At 39.1% G+C, this 19,843-nt stretch overlaps 1 protein-coding gene across 2 annotated transcripts; it reads left to right on the top strand.

Moving 5' to 3' along the window:
- Window positions 1-818: 818 nt before the first annotated feature.
- Window positions 819-18,933, top strand: ap3s1 (adaptor related protein complex 3 subunit sigma 1). 2 transcript variants are annotated; one of them, XM_072681895.1, is made up of 7 exons: window positions 819-1,037; window positions 9,560-9,651; window positions 9,758-9,869; window positions 10,008-10,079; window positions 12,575-12,682; window positions 14,420-14,461; window positions 18,315-18,403. In XM_072681895.1, the coding sequence occupies exons 1-6, from the start codon at window positions 969-971 to the stop codon at window positions 14,453-14,455; spliced, it is 489 nt and encodes a 162-aa protein (XP_072537996.1). In that variant the 5' UTR covers window positions 819-968; the 3' UTR covers window positions 14,456-14,461; window positions 18,315-18,403. The 2 variants fall into 2 exon arrangements, with proteins under 2 accessions (XP_072537996.1, XP_072537995.1); XM_072681894.1 differs by lacking the exon at window positions 14,420-14,461 and having other exon boundaries at window positions 18,315-18,933.
- Window positions 18,934-19,843: the final 910 nt, after the last annotated feature.

Here is a 19,843-nt window from a genome sequence, read left to right as displayed (position 1 = left end):
AGTGATGTGTATTTTTCCAGTAAAGTCTGAATATGTTGATATGTTTCAGATTCTGAACTTGTCTTCTCGTCATGTCGATCTCGATGCTGTCTTCAGTATTAAGTCATTCGTGATTTTAAAGAAAAAGAAAATAACCATAAGACCTAGAGAAGTGTGTGAAACTCACAGCTATGGTCACTAAATTGTGATTGCTTGACACACTTCACAATAAAAGACCCTATGTCTTCTGTGTGATTTGTAGTACACTTTTAAAACGCTAATAGCTAGAGCTAAATAGTTTGACGGAAGCGTGCCAGTCATCGCTAAGATTCACCAGACCAGTATTTACAATGCTCAGGTATGAAATATGTTTTTTTTTCATAAATGAATGAATGCATAAATAAATACACGGTGTAAGATGGCAATAAATGAATAAAAGTAAAAAAAAATGGAACATGAAGTAAATCTGTGAAATTTGAATGAAGTTGAATTACATTAATAGTTATCGATGTATTTATTAATTAATTTATTAAATGATACTGCAAAAAAAAAAAAGCCCTTAACATTTTAACTACCATTCACCCCCGTCAAAATGCAAAGATGGGTGCTGTGTTGGTACTGTGGAAAGACCCTTCTTTAGTAGCTGCAGTTGATCAGTTCAGGACTATATACAAATATAATGGATCTAGCCCTGTGTAATGTGTCATATTCAAATGTTCAGCTTAATTAAAGCTTTGTCATGATTTCTTTGAGACTTCATGTCTTTTATTTTTGAACGCTTCAGTTTCCTGCGGAAGAATCTGGTGGGTTTTACTGCGGTCGCTAACTTCACTGACGAGTCCTACGTATCCTTCCGCCGCGCTCTCAGACAGACTGCCACTGAGTGGCTCTAGTTTACTCTCAGGTACACTGGAACACACAGGTGACAGAACGACGTCCGTACCTTACGTTGTCAGTTTAATATAGCTACAGCCTGATAGAACAATACCATGATAAAAGCCATACTAATATTCAACAACCATGGGAAACCCAGGCTCTCGAAATTTTACGAACACTACGTGAGTATGAGTTCCTCTGAAGCTAGCCTAGCCTGCTAGCTAACTACTGTGTGTTGAACGTCAGTCATGTGCAGGTCCTGAGCCCTGTAGTTAGCTATAGCTAGCGCCAGCTCGCACAGTGGCTCCGTTTAGTCATGTTGTTAATGTGATGCTCAGTCGGTCTGTTTATAATAAACGGGTTTACTAAAAGGACAGAGACAGTTATCTAGTTAGCTAGCTAGCTGCCTTGTGTGCGAGCAGTTTACCTTCGGACGTGTCCCAGAGTAGCTAACCTCACCTGTCCCAGGTTTCAGGGTGTGTTTGAGGATGATCCGTACTCTAGTGGCTACAGCCTGTTGTTTTATTGATGGATCTGTCGTCTGGATCTTTTCCACAAACTGATGATGAAGGGATTGCTCAATCAGCTAGCTGAGAGCCCAGCCCGCGGTGTTTGATGAATGTAATCACTACCATTACTAACTTTCTTTAACATGAATGTTTACTTTAGCTTTGCAAACATGTAGCTGCCAGCCAGCCTGATTATTCACCCCTCTGTGAGTCTTCACGTCTGTTTGAGCAGTGAGAGTTGCAGCTAGATCGGCAGTAAAGTTTATTTACTAGGGTTTCTGCGATTGCACAGCAAGTCTTGTTAATGAAATATTAAGCATGATCGTTTTACGTTGGAGAAGAGTGGGCTTGTGTTTCTGAGCTCGTTGTCTGCATCTCTGCAAGTCTGGCTATAGGATTACATAGCAAACAGTATCGGTTTACAGCGTGACTTCGCCTTGTGATCGACTCGTGCTCACTTCACTGGCCCTCTTCAGGCCTGTCTGTTCAGCAGCGGATGACTCCATTCATGCCCTCCTCAGTTGAAGCACATTTAGGAGAGATGTATTGCATTAGTATGACCGTGTCTTTCAGCATGTTTACTGCTTTGACAGAAAGTACTGTGTACTCGGTAGCATAGTGATCACTTTCCTAAATGCACTAAAGCCTGTGTCACCTGCTTAATTTTCATATGAACTCACAAAGGCCGTCTTGGGCTTCACTCTCTAATCATCCCCTTGGCCTTCGATGTCTGTTTTGCACCCTGTCTTACTTTGATTTGTTTATATTTCATTGTGAATATGGTTGGATGGAATCAAATTGACAGTTTTCTAATAGACTTTTAACTTCCTCATGTGTTGAGTGTTACCACACACCTTACTGATGCTGGGTAGGGCCTCCTTTAGCCCTTACATAGGCCTCAATTCTTTGTGTCATGAATTCAACAGGATGTTGAAAGTGCTGAGGTGTTGAGATTCTGGTTAGTGTTGATAAGACTGCATCATGTAATTCCTCCAGATTTGTCAGGCCTACATTCATGCTCCGAATTTCTCGTTCTACCACATCTCAAAGCTGCTCAGTTGGATTCTGGCTCGGTGACTGGGAAGAGCACTGAAGAGCACATCGAGGTCTGTTCACTTGGTGGCCATCTTTGCCATGGTGCCAGGCAGTTGTTGCACTTATGCAGATCTCCATATTGAGGGGGAGGGTCTTTTTTCCTCACTAGCACGTCGACCCTCATTCGCTTACAGTGTAAACCTTTTGGCTGAAGGGTGGAGCTTTATCCATAAACAGACGCCATGTCCACATTTCATTTCTAATGTCTCTGACTGAACTCAGTGTACCCCGTTCGTGAAACCAGTTGGAGGCGATGGTTGCTTTGTGGCGGGTGCGTTATCGTGCTGGACGTAGCCGTTATTAGACATGTGGCCATGATTGGATGCACATGTTCAGCACCAAAACACAAATAGACTGGGGCATTCAAGAAGCACAATATCACACCACCAAGACCCATGGATTTGTGCTGTTGGCCTCAAATTCTGACCCTACCATTTGTGAGCCTTATTATCAGATCAGGCTGTGTTGTTTTTCCAGTCTTCAGCTGTCCGCTTTTGGCAAGCCTGTGCTCACTACACCCTCAGTTTTCTGTTCTTGGCTGACGGAGGTGGAACCCAACCTGGTCTTCTGCCGTTGTAGCTCTTCTGCCGTTGTAGCTCATCCGCCTCAAGGTTGGACATAGTGTGCATTCTGAGATGCTTTTCTGCTCACCAATGGATACAGTGGAGTTACTGTAGCCTATCTGTCAGATCCAACAAGTCTGACCACTCTCTGTTGACTTCACTCATCAATACAGTGTTTCCGTCTACAGAACTGCCCTTTCAGCCTGTTGTACTGAAAATCCTGGGAGATCAGAAGTTTAGGAAATACTCAAACCACTCCGTCCTGCACCAACAATCATGCCACGTTTTTCCCCTGTCTGATGGTTGATGTAAACTTTAACAACCCAAAGGTGTTCTGCATGTCCTGCATCTGCATGATTTCGTGGAATTAGCTGTTTAACTAGTTGCTTGAATGAAGAGAAGCGCTGGCGTTCCTAATAAGGGGACTGCTAAATAGGGGTCCAGTACCTATAGTGAACACTGGCAATCAGTTGTGCCCACAGGACCAGGATGATCTTCAAAGAAAAGCATTGGCAATAGTTTGAGATGCATATAAGCATAAGGTCACCATGTCCAGACTTCAGATATAATGCCCCCCAGCATTGGACTGCAAGAGAAGTGGAATAGTGTTGTGGAGTGATGGAGTTCAGAATCCTCTCCCCCCGCCATTGTCACTCTCAGCTCAATCATTAGGAACCTGGACCTGGACTTCTGCAGAGCTGCCTTGTAAAAAGTGCTATACACACAAAATTGGATTGGATTTCGATAAAAGGAACAAGCCATTGGACTTGGTAATTGCTCTTTTTTTAATGAGACTCATCTCCTGACTTTGTGCTGTGACAGGCAGTGTGAGTAGAATCACATCTTTTTTCATCAGGGCCGGTTTTGGCTGATTTTCGGGGTCTTGAAGTGGTAGACATGAGTGGCGGTTGTTAAGCTCATAGGTTTATGATTTATTTATTATTTATTTATTTATTTATTTTTTTTTGTCGGACCAGTCCTTCATGTTAGCGGGCCACAATATTCTGAAAACTGTGGTAAAACAATGTCTCAGGATTAGGCAGTGTGTTTGTGACCTCCTTTTCTGATGTCTAGCTCCCATCACCACTACTGTGAACAGTCCTGAGACTGAGACTAATGAATCTCTCTAGAACGAAGTGCTTCACACCAGAACACCCGGCATGACTTCGCTTATGTTTTAACCCCCCCGACTCCATTGCTGGAAACCCCTTTAAATAGTCATGTTTTGTAATGACGCATAATATAACCTAATAGGCCACAGCTTTGTACTGTCAGAGCGCTAATGAAAACAGTGCCAGCTATGGAGACATGACGAGAGCTGATTATACCTGACAGAAAGGCCCTGCTAATTCTTCTGCATCTTATTCTGTGCTAATGAGAAATGACTGATGACCATATGTGGTGTACTGAAAGACCAGTCTGCCGGATGAGTGGGAGACTGCGCTGGACAAATGCGGCAATGAATTCGTGAGATGTGAAGTTTGTATAAGGGGGGGGGGGGGGGGGGGGGGGGGCACCAGTACATGTATCTCTAAAATAGTGACTTTACAGGAGAGGGGGAAAATGTAAATGAATATAAAATAAGAGTTTATTCCAAGTAATTCAGAGCATTTCTATTGGTCCATTTATCCATCCTATTATCAACGCTGTTATTTCACCTCAGAAGGAAACCTGCAGTTTATTCTTTTATGCTCAGCTTGTGGGAAAAACAAAGAAAGAGCACTGGTTTTATTGGCTGGTCTACATCACTGATGACCCACAGCTGCCTAGCCTAGCCGGAACTGTTGTAATTATTCATGAGTCTTTCCAGGTGTTTTTGACCTCTCTGGTCCTCTCAGCTTGATGTGTGTGGGTAACTAGCTGAGGAGATTGTACCCAGTCGTCTCTTCTCCCTTTTCCAATTAGCTTTTAGCCGTTTCCACAAGCCATTAAGCCGCCTTTCTGTGTGATGCAGTCCCCCTGGCTTTCCTGCATGGAAAACCGCAGCACCTCTCAGTCCAGTTGCCCTTTCACCCTTCACTCGTCAGCTTAGCATTAGCTTTTTCTGTCTAGCTATCTGGTTGTATGGATGCAAGTAAGTGTTGGGGGTGTAAATAAAACGAGCCAAGACTATTATGTATCTTCTCATAGGTCATGTAGGTTTGGAATTGTCCTGTTTCACCGCTGTGTTTTGGTTATGCTGGACTTTCTTTTGGAGGAGGAACAGTGTTTAAGGTTCACCGTATGTCACATCAATGTGCCAAACTCTCACCAACTATACCAAGATGACTACAGGTTTCCATTCTAGGGAACAATTAATGCATTGACTTGCTTAATACACACGGCTAAACTCTTGTGATTTAGCAACCTGATGACGTATGTGAGCCGTGTAATCAGCTTCATGTCTCCCTTTCATGCAGACTGAGCCAGTTTGCATGGGGTTTTCTGCTGAAATGAGTCAGGACATTTTCTCTAGCCTGCAGTAGAAGATAATTAGATTAACACTGTGTCTTGACCTTTCTGTGGACATCTGGTTCTCTCCGCAGTCTCTCACTTCAGATCACTTTGTTTTAGCAATTGGAAAGAGTATTCTAAATATAGGCGCAAGCTGAAAGGACCATATGACCTCTTATGATCTGCAGTCTAACTTCAGAAGGTCTCCCACAATAAATATATATTGACAAAACAAGGCTGTACTTGTCAGTTTAGCAGCTTTATGAGAGCATTGGCATTTCTTGCTTACACATACACTTCACATGCATTTTACAAGCTGAGAGATACAGAACCATCACTGAGTGAAGAAGCACATAGACCGATAAGGTGAAGTACTATCTCAGGTATTTAACACAAATAGGACTCTGGTTTGACCCACAGCATTACACATTTCTCGAGCGAGCACTGTCCTGCCCACAGTTGAGCATCCTAATATATTTTAAGCTTCTATTTTAAGGTTGAAATTCTACACAATGCTGCTTTCAACAGTAAAGGCTATATCTCATTTTAATTAAGAACATGTATGGCTTATGCGTAAAGGTGAGTTTAGGAAATGAATTTCAAATTCAAATTGATCTTCATTTGAATGATCTGATATCCGCTCAAGATCTTGTGAATCGGAATCGTATTGATCCTGGATATCAGTGGTGATGCCCAGTCCCAATCATGCGAATAGCAAGGCCAGTGATTGCATTTCACTATTACTGGGAATCTGCATTGGGCTGATATCAGTAGAAAATTCTGGATGGGATATTTGAGGGAAACAAAGGCGTGAATCCGATCCAACCCTGTAACGAAAGTAGTCTGAAACAGCACAGACTCGGGCTGTATGATGTGATGTTAGCTGTATTTCCTTCTACTTTTAGATCCTCCTCCTAAACAATGGAGGGGGTGGTTATCACTTATCCTAGATGTAGTCAATTAGCAAAAACACTAGATATTCGACGTCTGCTTCTTTTAGTTTACAGCGGGGGATGCTCTATACATGCCAAAATTTGCTTCAAAAATCAATCAAATCTATGCATAAATAAGTTAAGAATTAAGTGTAATAACTAGTAAAATGGCTTTGGATAGACCTGATGGCATGGGTAATTCAATTATTTAAGCTAAGTCGTACCATATTCTAAAACACATAGATTTGTCTATGTGGTTTAGAATAAGTGTGGATCGCCTTTTTGTTTCGCTTTAAATGCATGCATTTGGCTTGTGAAAGCAACAATAACGATAATATGGAGATTGGCTCTGCATGCTTCTTTATTCATTTATTCATTCATTTATTATTTACTTCCACTCCCTTTGTTCTTCTAGTATTCATATCACGTACCTTTAACCCCCAGCTGTTACCTTTAGGTTGAATATAGCTTTTAAATGTAATTACCAAAGCAATACACTCTTAAAGTAAACATGTACCTTTTAAATGAAGCACTGCTGTAAAGCGTAAGCATGTATGTGATGGTGCGATTTTCCTTGAATACATTGGACATTAGATCTTGGGCTGCTGCATTCCAGCCTTATCACCTGACATTGGAATGATATTTAAGTTTCTCAGCTGTATGTTAGTTTGACAACATGCCAGGCACCAACTTGTGAACTCCCCCTGATTGCCTGTTTTTTTTTTATAGACCTTTTTTGAGTTGCAGAGGTGTTAGAAGTCTCATGTTAGAAACTGTGATTAACAGCTGCTTTAAAAATGTGTGTACTGTGACAATAATAAAAGAAGCCGTCAGTGGATATTTCTCGCACTGTCCACATTCCTATCTCGCATTTATTCTGCATATAGACCTTTCTAACGATAACAGGAACATGTAGAATACTTCCTTTCAATACATGGTTTGAAGACGGCTTACTGGCACGTCCCTGCTACTTTTTTGGACTAGTAAACGTCCCCATGAGCAAAAAAGAGGACACTTTGTGTTGGTCACAGCTGGAGGAAGAGTGGAACTGACTACCTGAACTAAACAGTTTGCATCGGTGTGCCGTTTTAAGTTGAAAGGATTCACACAATTCACAGCTTGTTTTGATGCACTACAGTGGTGCAAAGGGTGATCCCTAAGGATGTCTTGTGTTCTGTGTATCGCAGTATTTTGACACACACATATGACACAATGATTTTCATTAAAAGTGTTGTGCACTACATCCAGTTGAACAGGAGTCATTAAGCGATCATCTTAGTAGGGCTGAACAGTGTGTTGTCAGATGCAGTGTCAAAATTATATCAAACATGCTACAACTTTTTTTTTTTTTTTTTTTTTTTTTTTTTTTTTTTTTTTTGGTGGCCTACAAAGCCAAGAATGGACCAGCCCCTCCGTACTTGATGGCAGTGGTTAAAAGCCGATCTGCACCAAGAGGCCCTGACCCTACGGCTTGGCTTGAAGCTCCATCCCTTAAGAACTGCAGAAAACAACCATCCAGACTTTTTTTTTTTCTGTCCTGAAACTTAAGTGGTGGAACTTCCCCCTGGGTGTCTGAACGGCAGACTGAAGACCCACCTCTCCCAAAAGTACTTGTGCCGTATTGTGGTCTTCATACTGACCTTTGTGTTTACTAGTATCTAAGCTTAAGCCTAAGAGGTATCTTTTGGATCCTAGCCGATACAAACTAGCTAAGCTTGTAAACGGTGAAGCACTTATTTAAGTCGCTCTGGATAAGAGCGTCTTCTAAATGCTGTGAATTACAGTGAATGCTGTAAATGTAAAATGGTATTTACACATGATCATTTTTTGTATTCCAATCTTGGGTAAACCAAGGACATTATTAACCCTTTTGTAAGTAAGTTCTGGCTACCTGAGTTCCTTTTCTGTGACTAGGGCAACATTTAAGGTAGAACGGAAAATTCCTGCATTTTTTTGGATGCGCTATATGTTGCGGGACTGTCTGATTGCTGCATAACTGAATGTTCAGATTCCACGGGTGGGACCATACTAGTTAAGTGTGTTAATATCATATTATATGTTGGATTTTTGAATTCTGCTGAAATCTGATGTAAATTCCTGCATATTGTAATATTGCAGTATATCTTTCCGAAAAAAAGCAGCTCTATTTCTTGGTACAATATCCACATCACAGGTTTCAAAACAACCGGTGTCTGAAACCATGACCTTATGGTCAGCATTGTAAAAGTACAATACTTCTAAAGTGTGCCAGTTGATCCTGGCTGAACTGGCTTCTTAGCAGCATATAAGCACTGAACGACACTTTCAGTGTGGAAGTATTGTGTTACTGCATTGGTTGTATTAGTTAATGTTATTATTTTGACATGGCCTGTTTGTAATGTAGCAGTTTCTTTGTGCAATTGCCTTTCTTTGCCTTATTACAAACTGTAATAGTATGCATACACTGTTCTCGTGACAGACAGCTGCTCAGTCTGTATGTCTTCAGTGCATCTCTGTGTCCAGATTAAGAGGGATTATTCCTGTAAGATGTAACAGTGGCAGTAAAACTGTTATACGTTTTATTTAAACTTTGGTGATTAATCGAACCATGAAGGGGGGGGAGGTGGTGATCACACCACTCCTAATTACTGACTGCTGCTGATTTACCTGATTACAGTTAAAGTACTTTTAGTTTTTTTAGTATTACTTTTTTACTACTGCAGTTTGACATTCACATGCTGACTTCTAATTCTTTAAATACTCTAGCACCAAATTGACACCAATTTGCTTGCATTTGCAGAGTTTTGTTCTGATTAAAAATACATTGAATAAAATAAATGAATGTCAATAATATTTTTCACACAATTTTGGGTGTTCAATAGTATTGTTTCATATCGAGCGTTGTGGACAGCCATATTGGTGTTGGTATTAAAAATGCAGTTTGAGTAGGAATTATTTTCAAACATATTTTGATGATAATTGCATCCTACAGTGACTGCATTTGAGCATCTCAATTTTCATGGAGCAAATTGCTGGAATGCCCTTAGTTGGTCTTTTAACGACAGTACAGTGGTTTAAAGATTTGATTCGTTATTTTCAATGGGTTCCCTTTAAACAACGAACCAATCAGAAGTGTCATAGTGACATGTGGCTGCTGTTGAGATGTTACATTATTTTCATCTTTTCCCCCCAGACTGAAGACACAGAGCAGCAGATCATTAGGGAAACGTTTCATCTGGTATCAAAGCGGGATGAAAACGTCTGCAATTTCCTTGAGGGCGGAATGTAAGGAGGACTGCTTTCTAATAAACATCTTCTTAATGATCACGTACAGAATTCAGCTCAATAAACAGCGCCCATTGTTCATCTGCTGTTCTTTGTGTGCACCCAGGTTGATAGGTGGATCAGACAACAAGCTGATCTACAGACACTACGCCACATTGTACTTTGTCTTCTGTGTAGACTCCTCAGAAAGTGAACTCGGCATTCTAGATTTAATTCAGGTACTTGTTTTTTTTTTCTCAAAGAAAGATGCCAAAAATGTCCGCAAATGACATTCTCTACTGCTTTGTATTGTTTTATTGATGCTGTTTGATAATTTAAGAGTATTTGACAATACGTTTCTGTCTGTCTCTCTGCAGGTGTTTGTGGAAACGTTGGACAAATGTTTTGAGAATGTCTGTGAGCTTGACTTAATTTTCCATGTAGACAAGGTAAGTCAGTTCTGTTGATGCATTTGATATTGCCTCATATATTGGCCATAGGGAGTTATTTCATGGGTCACTTGCAGGTTAGAAAACATATGTTGTAATACAATTTTAAAAACAACGGATAACATTTTTTTCAGTTCACTGAAATATGAAGATTGATTGTTTTTAAATTGTCTTACATCGATTGGTCTCATAGTGGCTTGAAAAATGAATTGATTTGCTGCTGAGGTTTCCTTTCGCAGTTGTAACTGCTGAAATGAAAACAGGAAACCTGGATTCTCAATCTGTGATTGTAATCTTGCACAGTGCTTGAGTTCAGTTTGTGTGGTCTATGGAGGCTGTGTCAAACTGCTGTTGAACTACTACTCCAGGCTGATGTGGTAGCACCAGGATCAGTTACCACAGCAGTGCAATTTACAGAGTACATTCTGCACCAGGGTAGGGCTTAAAAGAACTCCTTATGAGGGTCATGGCAATATTGGGCTTTTATTTATTTATTTATTTATTTATTTTGAAGGCCTGCAAGGCGCAACACAATGCTCACTGCTATCTTACACCCCGCCAACAGTCTATTTCCAGTCCTTACGCATCGTTTAAATAGAAACAGTGCTTGCAAATATAACTACGCCAATGGCCGTATTGCTAGCCTGGCAATGGACAACACCGGTGCGACACTGACTGAAAACAGCCTAGGCAGACATTTAAAGTCAGACGTTCATCGCTATCCTGGCAGTGAATTGTCTGCACAGTTGCGTGCCCAGCGCATGTACACCCCCTGTTTGCATTATTGAAATAGCAATCTGCCAAAGTCAGACCGCACCTGGCTCTTAAAGGGAATGGCAAGTAAACCATGATTAATTTAAAAGATACTTAGTACATGCCTTTTGTGTGTTTCAAGCCAGTTCACGGTTGACAGCTCGCCTAAAGATCGCTAAAATAGGGCCCATGGTTAAAGATTATACACACTGGGTCTAAAATATGTATACAGCTCACCTAATATTTGTTTAAACGCCCCTTGACAAGTTGCACTAGATTATTTTGGTAGCCATCGACAAGCTTCTGGTACAATTCTGATTGGATATTTGACGACTCTTCTTGGCAGAATTGGCTTAAATTAGTTTTCTTCCACCGGCCTGACTTAGGGTTGAGGTCATAGCTTTGGGAAGGCTATTCCAAAAGTTTAAAGTTAGCCTGTTTTGTTTATTCCCCAAGCACCAATGATTTATGCATATGGACTCATTGTCCTGTTGTTGTGCTGGAGAATTCTGAGATGGTCCTCTTCCTTTCTTATTCTATCCACTTTGTGCTATGTACTGGTTTCATTAGCAGGACAACAACCCCTGAGCATGATGCTACCGCCACTATGCTCAACAGTTGGTACAGTGTTCTTTGGGTTAAATGCCCCAACTTTACTCCTCCACACATTCCTCTGGTCATTGTGGCCAAACAACTTGATCATTGTCTAATCCGACTATAAAATGGTCTCCCAGAAGTTTTTTTTATTTTCCATGTGGTCAGCTGAAAATTTAGTCAAGCTTGAAGGAATTGATTTTGGAGCAGGGGCATCTTTCTTAGACAGTTTTCTCAGTTAATGTCATTGTAAAACTTGTTTGACTGTAGACAGTGATGCTGGTGTTGGTGGTTCTTGGGTTGTTGCTGACCATACCAAACCAAATATCCTCTGGGTGACGGTTTGGCTCTTCTTCCAGACAAAAGTGACTACACCTCCTAATAACTTGTACAAACAATTTCTTGATATTGGAACCTGCAGTTGTTTAGAAATAGCTGAGAGAGACATTCCTGAGGCAATCTATGATTGGCCTTCTCAGATCTACACTGAGCTCCTTGAACTCTCCCATTGTACTTTGTCCAACAAATCCTTTTTATGTGGGCAGAAAGACATTACCAGCTGTAGTCAGTCCTGATCACGAACACGAAGTTAGGAGACCATGGCAAGATAGTAATGCTGAAAGTTCCAAAAATGTGCTAAATTAATAACCTGTATGGGTATGTATATTTTAGTTTCTGCATGTAGAAGAGTGTGCACTGTTGAAGATGTGTGTTGTACTGTCATTCTGCCCCAGAAAAAGAACAGTTCAGAGAATTCGTTAAAAGCTCTACATTGCCATGACCTTCATGTCTATAATGAGTGTATGCAAACTTTCGACCATAACCGTAAATCACTACGATCATCAAAAGTCTTTCTTTTAGAAACTTTTGTTGTGCTTGTTTGTTTGAAATGCACTGATATTAATGCCTGTATCCAATATTTGTATGTATACACTGTATCTGCTCATGCGGTTACATAAACATTTTATTAAGTAGTCATTAGACTAAATGTATCTGTATTAGCATTGAAGAGAAATATAGTATTTGTACAAATTAATAAAATTCATATATATTAGCACACTATAGATCTTTAAATATTTGAAAAATTCACTGTGTTCTAAAATTGGTCTGCATGTTAGATTATTTTGCTCTGTATCAATGTTTTCCAGGTCCACAATATTCTGGCTGAGATGGTGATGGGCGGTATGGTCCTAGAGACCAACATGAACGAGATCATTACACAAGTAGACGCCCAAAACAAAATGGAGAAGTCTGAGGTAAGACTGTTGTTGCTGTGCAGCTCTGCTTTAGGTATGTGCAGGCATGTCTGTGTGTGGACTGCATGTGTAAGAATGCCCTCTTGTGATGCCTTTTGCTCTCAGTGTCTGTGGCTCTACGGCCCACTGCTATTGCTATGCTGCACACTGAAAGCTCTTCTCAACTAAGATGCAGTTACAGCTCATTCACAGTGTCCATGCAGGGAGTAGGATTGTGGCACTACACAAACATTGACAATCAGACAGTTTCAACCAGACTGAACAGAACTGCACCACCACAACAACATTTCATTTGATTTAAGCTCTCCACAGGGAGAAGGGTTAGAAAAGCTGTGGGTTGAGGGGGGGTGTTATGAATGAAAATGACAAGATTTGATGGTTAAAGTCAAAGACGTTTAGCGGTTGCTAGAATGATTCAGCTTGCTTTATTTTTTACTGGATACTATATTAACCATTGAAGACAGGCAGGAAGTTGCTTTTTTTTTTAATAAAGTTGCATAACTTTATTTAGCAAGTGTGTTTTTAACAGGTCTTGTTGGCCCTAATACAGAATTTTCTGTTTTCATACACTTTTATTTATGATTTTTACAGATTTGATCATTAGCACAGTTTTTTTTAAATAAATTTATATCATACTAGCACACTTATTTTTTTTAAATAAACATTTATCAACATAGCACATAAAAAAAAAAAAAACTATATATATATATATATATATATATATATATATATATATATCATATTCGCAGCTTGTTTTAATGTTTTTATCATACGAACACTTTCAAAATAATTTTAAAATAGATGTTTAAAAATCATATTAGCACACTAATCTGCTAGTGTTTATGATGTGTTATAGTGTTAATGCTTTTTTTTTTTTTACAGATTTTTTATCATCACACAGTTAATGATTTTCAGATTTATTTTATCATACTAGCACATTTAGTTTTTTTCTGATTTATTGTTTTATTTTTTTATTTGGTTGGTGTTTAGATATGGTAGAAAGTGTTAACACTTGCTATGCTGATGACATTTTATTGTTGTGTTTAATTTATGTATAACTAGCTATATGTTATGCAGATTGTAGAAACAAATATGGTCTGTTTCTTGTTTTTCTAAGTGGTTTCAAACAGAAGGCAACAAGACCTGCTTATTCAGTGGCTTAATTTAGCTTTAAAACTAACAACAAATAAACCAATAATTTTGTTCTATTTTAAAGATGGCATGTTAACCTGTGGTGTGGCTTTATAAAAGCAACTGGACAACTGAATCATTCTTAGCATCTTTGACTGCCATAAGCATCAGATCTACTTGCCCTTTCTCTCTTTTGACTACCTACCCTAGACCGCTACCACGTCATTTTTAATTTATTTTTTTTATCTTAAAAACTTTTTTTCCAATTTTAAGCAACCGTTTGCAAATTTTTGGTGTAATGGGAAAACATCTTCGTTATTTTTCCAAGACGAAGATGTATACCCTACGCCAACGTTGTAAAGGAACGATATGCAACAGAGTAACGGCAAAATGTTTTGGATGACTAACATTAACAAAATTAACAAACTCTGTGACTCTCTGAAGTTCACAGGTTTTGAGCAGCTTGACTGTTCGTATTGTCTGCGGTCTAAGATGGGTTCTATCACTCCTTCAGTGCTACAAACTGTGATTTCTGATCTGCTTTAACTACCATTCCTCATTCCTCTTTCCTGACTTTCTCTAGTTCTTTCCACTTTCTTTTTGCAGACGTTTATCTTTCAGTCCCCCAGGCAGGACAGGTAGACCCAGGTACTGCTCTGAATTCCGAACCGAGAAATTTTACACAAGTCTTCATCCTAAGGACAAACATTAGATTTTTAACAAAAGGAAATAGTGCATTTCTGTAGACTTTGGGCTCCATTTTACTACAGTGACTGAAGATTATGCCCATGTACTTTTGATTCTGTATTAAGAGACAACTACATTTGTTCCATTCAAAGTCCATCATTATAGGCAGTTTATGCATATAATTAATATATGTAATACTGAATTACAGTAATGTAGGTGTTGTGGTTTATATTTGAAGCTAGTGAATAAATTCATTCATGAAACAGTTTGGATGAGAGTCAGGCTGTTGTTTTTGTTTTTTTCCTTAATTCAGTAGCAGAAAAATTGTAATTAGTAAATTGTAGTATGTAGGATAGAAGTCACTGTATGCTAGAAAAATTGTGAAATGGTGCTCAAACTGTATTTTTTTTTTTTCAGTAACTCATAGTAACTCCATCATTTTAAAAGTGTTTGTTCTTAGGATAACATGGTATAATGCGGCAGGCTTGTCTTCACTTTTATGTGGAACTCCCTAACTCCTTATTACTGAGACCTCTGACCCATGTGTAATTAGATACTACCATAGCGTAGTCTAGAATAGTTTTAGACCCAAAAAAGCCTACAATTCCTAATTGATCCCTCGTAGTTGGTGAGTACGACACCTCTTTTTCCGTTACTCGAACTCCTTCGCAGATTGTTCACTGGCAGTGCTTGTGAAGCTACCAATTTGTAGTAGCCTGATGATTGGTAATGACTGACTGACTCACTCACTCATTAAAACACCTATATAAGATGCTCATTATCACATGTTTCAATGTTAAGAATATTGCCAGTCCCAGCTGCAGTTATGCCATCCATAAGCTTCTGCGCATAAGCCTAAAATAAGATTTGATATACAGCAGAGAGGCTTGTCTGTCAGTCCTTACCAGTCATTGTTGTGTCTGTACGTCTGTAGTCGTAGTTCCATTTTACTTAAGGTTTAGTTTTGTCTTTGTACTCATGTTTTGGATGTTTTTTTAATGTATTTGTTTATTATTATTTTATTTATTTATTTATTTATTTAGAGAATTGGGAACAATGAAAGTAACCCAGTCTCAGAACTTAAGAACTTGCAAATATTCAGGATTAGTATTTCTTGTTTTTCATCGAAACCACAGCCGATTTTGGCCAGAATGTGTTCTTGCAAGCTTTGCATACTAAAATTACATCGTCGAGACATTTCACTAATCTTCTAACATTCCAGACCCTTTCAGCTGACTCGCCGATGCATGAACGCACATAGCGTGGAAAGTTGTTGAGCCTTTAAGTTGTTCTAAGCTTAAAGTACAGCATATGCTGCCCCTTTGATGGGTTGAAAAACGGTAAGTCACTGATGAGCACCGGAGCAGCCACACATGGTCTGTCTGACCGTGCGCTGCAGGAGCGTACCTTCTCTGCTCTGCTTGTGTCTCTTGTCTGCCATTTTGTGGCCTAAAAAATCCCGTTTTTAAAAGTGCTACTGCTCGACCCCACTATGGGGATTAGGAAGGTAATCTGGCAGTATTTGAACAGGTTCGTACGTAGGCCTGCCTCATATGGGAATGATTCATCAGCATTCATCAGCATTTCTTGGCGTTTTTTCACAATAGTTGTTTACCATCTTGAAATCTGTGGTCTGTTGTAGTATAGTTGCATTGAACTTAAAGGGATTAGTGTGCTGCAAGCGAACGCCTACTGTAACAGCTTAGCTTGTGAATGTTATTGAACACCTGGCCAAGTACATTATGTAATTGACTAAATTTTGGATTATACAGATTTATTCTGAGGCATGGGGAGAACATGTAGCCACTAGGGGTGTAATGATCCACACTTTTAAGATTGAATATTGATGGTTTTTGTTTTCAGTATTTTTATGATTTCAAATGTCTTCATTTTACAGAGCTCTAATGATGTGCTCAGAAAAATAAACGTTTCATGTATAAATAAAAGATTGAGAATGTCCTTGTGGAAAGTGGCAATCCTCTGAGACCGCGTAGTTGCAAATAACTGGCCCCTTAGACCCGAGAGCAGAGGCTCCGCAACAATGCAAAATCCATGGCTTTTGATTAATACACTCACAACCAAAACAAAAAACAGTTCAGGTTATAACAAGCTTTTTATCTGTTTGATGTGCATAGTTACCTTTATATCAGATAGCTAGTTGCCGCACTACATATTGCAAAAGTTGTGGCACCTCTGTACAGTATAATTAACAATACCAATAAAGGTTTTATAGATGTACAGTGGCATACAAGCAAGTAAAAGATGATCTGATTTCTAAACGTTCATAAAGTAAAATTCATTCACATTTTCTTTATTTTAGGCAAGAAGACATTTTTATTGACATCTTTTACAGTGTCAAATTAACAAAAAGTGGAAAAGGGGGAGCCCTAAGCAAGCGTCTGAGCACCCTGCATGGTTAGTCTATAGATGATGAACAAATCATAGCCCTAAAAACCTATTTTAAGGTATTTGGTAAAAGATGTCTGTGCGCTCAAACCTTTTGGGGTGTGCAGTCTTTTGCATGGTACTCCTTTCCCTTTTTGCCACTGTATGTCCTTTTTGTAGTTGACAGTTATGCCGCGTGAGCGTGCAGGATGAGAAAGAGAGACAGTACTGTGCAAGAATTGAATGGTAGGCAGAAGTGCTGTACTGAACAGATAACAACCTGCAAAATGGAGAAAAAGAACAAAGCGTTTTTTCACATGCTCTACTATTTGAGGTTCTTCAATTTAAAACTGTGGAGGAACCTCTTAAGGTGTTTTGAGGACACTGTTCTTTAAATATTTTTAGAAGGGAAAAAGTTTTAAATTGAAAACCCCCTGAAAGTTTCTTTTAAAAGTGATATGCTGCTCGAGTCTGCCGTCCATCTGCCCAGAAGTGTCTAGAGGTGCTTTTGCTTACAAACAAATGAATTCTACAGAGCCCTGCTGGTGACATCTCACATAAATAAAACATACGTTTTGGCCATGATTTAGGATCTCATTCCCCCCCTTGCTAAGTCCTGGCCACAATTTAGGATCTATGTCTTGCGCCTTGCTAAGTATTTATGTTGAATGTCAACAGTGGGACTTTGTAGAATTCAGTTTGTACAGTTTCAAATGTGTGGGCCCCCCCCCCCTCTCTACAGTGTTGCATTGAAGTAGTTACATCCCTAGTAGCTACATACCATTTGTACAGAAATCTGTTGTTCAATTCCTTAATTTCTGGAATGGGTTGAATTTCACCAGCTCCAAATCAGGATTGTTTTGAGCTGTCTTCTCACTTATGTTAAGATGTTTTTTAAATAGTCTTGGAGATTTGCTAGGCACCAGCTTGCTTATTCAACCATAAGCCAAATGTACATTTTTATTTTATTTATACATTTTTTTTTTTTTGGTTGGTTGTTTTTTTTTGTGTGTGTCTTAACGCTCAGCTCTTCATTTCCTCCTCATTAATTTCCATTTCTCTGCTTTGCCCAACGTCTGCCCTCGCATACCTGTCCCCAAAGCTTTGGTCAATTGATTTAGAAAAAATGAATTTTCATTTTTAGGAAGACTCAAATCCTTTTGATAATCCCATTTAATTTCCATAGTTGCCTTATTCTCAGCAAGTTATCTTCGAAATGACCTGACTGATGCATGTGCATTTTGAGCTCTGAACAAGAATGCCAACGTTGCACACATCTGTAATCTGCTTCGCATTTTGTGTGATGTCGACCGTATCCGTGCAGTGTGATGAACCGAGTGTCTCTGTTGCCTGTTGTTCTGTGAATAACATCTGTAAAGACGTTGTTTGAGTCGTGTTATTAAGTGTATGCGTGTGTTTGTGTGCGCAGGCTGGCATTGCAGGGGCTCCTGCACGTGCTGTATCAGCGGTAAAGAACATGAACCTTCCAGAAATGCCCAAGAACATCAACATTGGAGACATCAGCATAAAAGTGCCAAACTTGCCCTCTTTCAAATAGCAGTGAAAAAGGTCCCGTGCAGGGATGGACAGAGGTGCGTACGTTGAAACTCCAACTCCAAGCGAAATGTCTTGTTACTTCAGACGCTATGAAGGTACTGTGTGATTTCTCGTGTTGCTCCAGGTTTTGAAATGTTCTTTGTGTCTTTTCTTTTCTTTTTTTTTTGTTTTTTTACTCTATGGAAATGAAGTATTTATTACATTCCTTTGCCCTCTCTGAAGGTGTGCCCTTACAATTTGGCTGCTACAGTATTTGAAAGATCATATCTTTATAGCGCTTTGTACATCAGACCTAAAGGTATACTCAAGTATGGAAATATCTAAATGACTCTGTATATGCTTAAATTATATTACTGGTATTATACTGTATGTAATCAGAGTATTTTATATATAATTTATCTTCTTTTCATACACAAACAATGCTTTTATTTTAATCAGTGCATGTGAAATTTCCTCCTTTTCGCAACAAAATAAAATACAGCAGAATTTTAGCTTGTGTTTTGTTTTTTTAAATCTCCATAATGTTTTCTCAAGCAGGGTGAGAACAGTGCAAAACTGTGTGGTCTTTTTTTCTTTTTCCTCATGAAAGTAGCACAAAGACATTTTTGTTTGCTGTAATAAATACCTAAGTGTCCAAAAGTAATGGAAAATGTTAAATGGTTTACTGTTATGAAATACTGGAGAGTGTGTGTGTGTGTGTATATATATATATATTATATATATTTATATATATTATATATTTTTTATGTACAGTCAAATTTAACATATCTGCAGACCTCAGTTTGAAGAGTCTGCCAAGTGTCCCATATAAACATTTATATAACATTTTTAACTAACTTGGGGGAGGGAGAGTACCTCGGCACATTTTTGCTGTAAAATTTAGAAGTCATATTTGTTTGTTAAATAAATTACCTGTTTAAGTTTACTTAAGAGTTTATAACCAATCAAAGACTGATGCTACTGGCAAGGTTTTAAAGGGTTTGAACTGGGTGGATGATAATAGAATTTTTTTTTTTTAATGATAAAAAATACAATTCTTTGCCTTTAGCAGCCAGAGCCCATGAGAGCATTTGGCCATGCTCTCTCTGGGTAAGTAGATGATGCTCTTGCCCCTCATCGCTCCTATCTTGATGCTGGCCAGCTATGGATCCGGTGATGACTTCTAAGTGTGTTTTGATGTAGGAAGCCGAGCCAAATCTGAATGTGCTGTTGAATGCTGTTGTCCCTCTGTTGTCCCTCCTAGGCAGCCCACTGACAACTGACTGGGTTGTTTTATGGCCCAGTTTGTGGGTTGGTTGGCACTCCAGATGCCCAAATGTATGTGCACCAGCAAGGAAGAAGTGCTTTCAAAGACCATCGTAATAAAGCATAGTCTGAGAAAGACTTGCTAAATGGTTAGTT

This window comes from Salminus brasiliensis, chromosome 6, assembly GCF_030463535.1.
Source record: "Salminus brasiliensis chromosome 6, fSalBra1.hap2, whole genome shotgun sequence".
In the NCBI taxonomy this organism is placed as follows: domain Eukaryota; kingdom Metazoa; phylum Chordata; class Actinopteri; order Characiformes; family Bryconidae; genus Salminus; species Salminus brasiliensis.
The sequence above is the reverse complement of the archived record's forward strand: the minus strand, read 5'-3'. Positions and strand labels throughout refer to the sequence as shown.

Coding starts and splice junctions, on each gene's coding strand:
- ap3s1 (XM_072681894.1), top strand. CDS start 969: ATGATAAAAGCCATACTAATATTCAACAACCATGGGAAACCCAGGCTC. Junction 9,652..9,757: donor AATTTCCTTGAGGGCGGAAT/GTAAGGAGGACT, acceptor GTGTGCACCCAG/GTTGATAGGTGGATCAGACA. Junction 12,683..18,314: donor ACAAAATGGAGAAGTCTGAG/GTAAGACTGTTG, acceptor TTGTGTGCGCAG/GCTGGCATTGCAGGGGCTCC.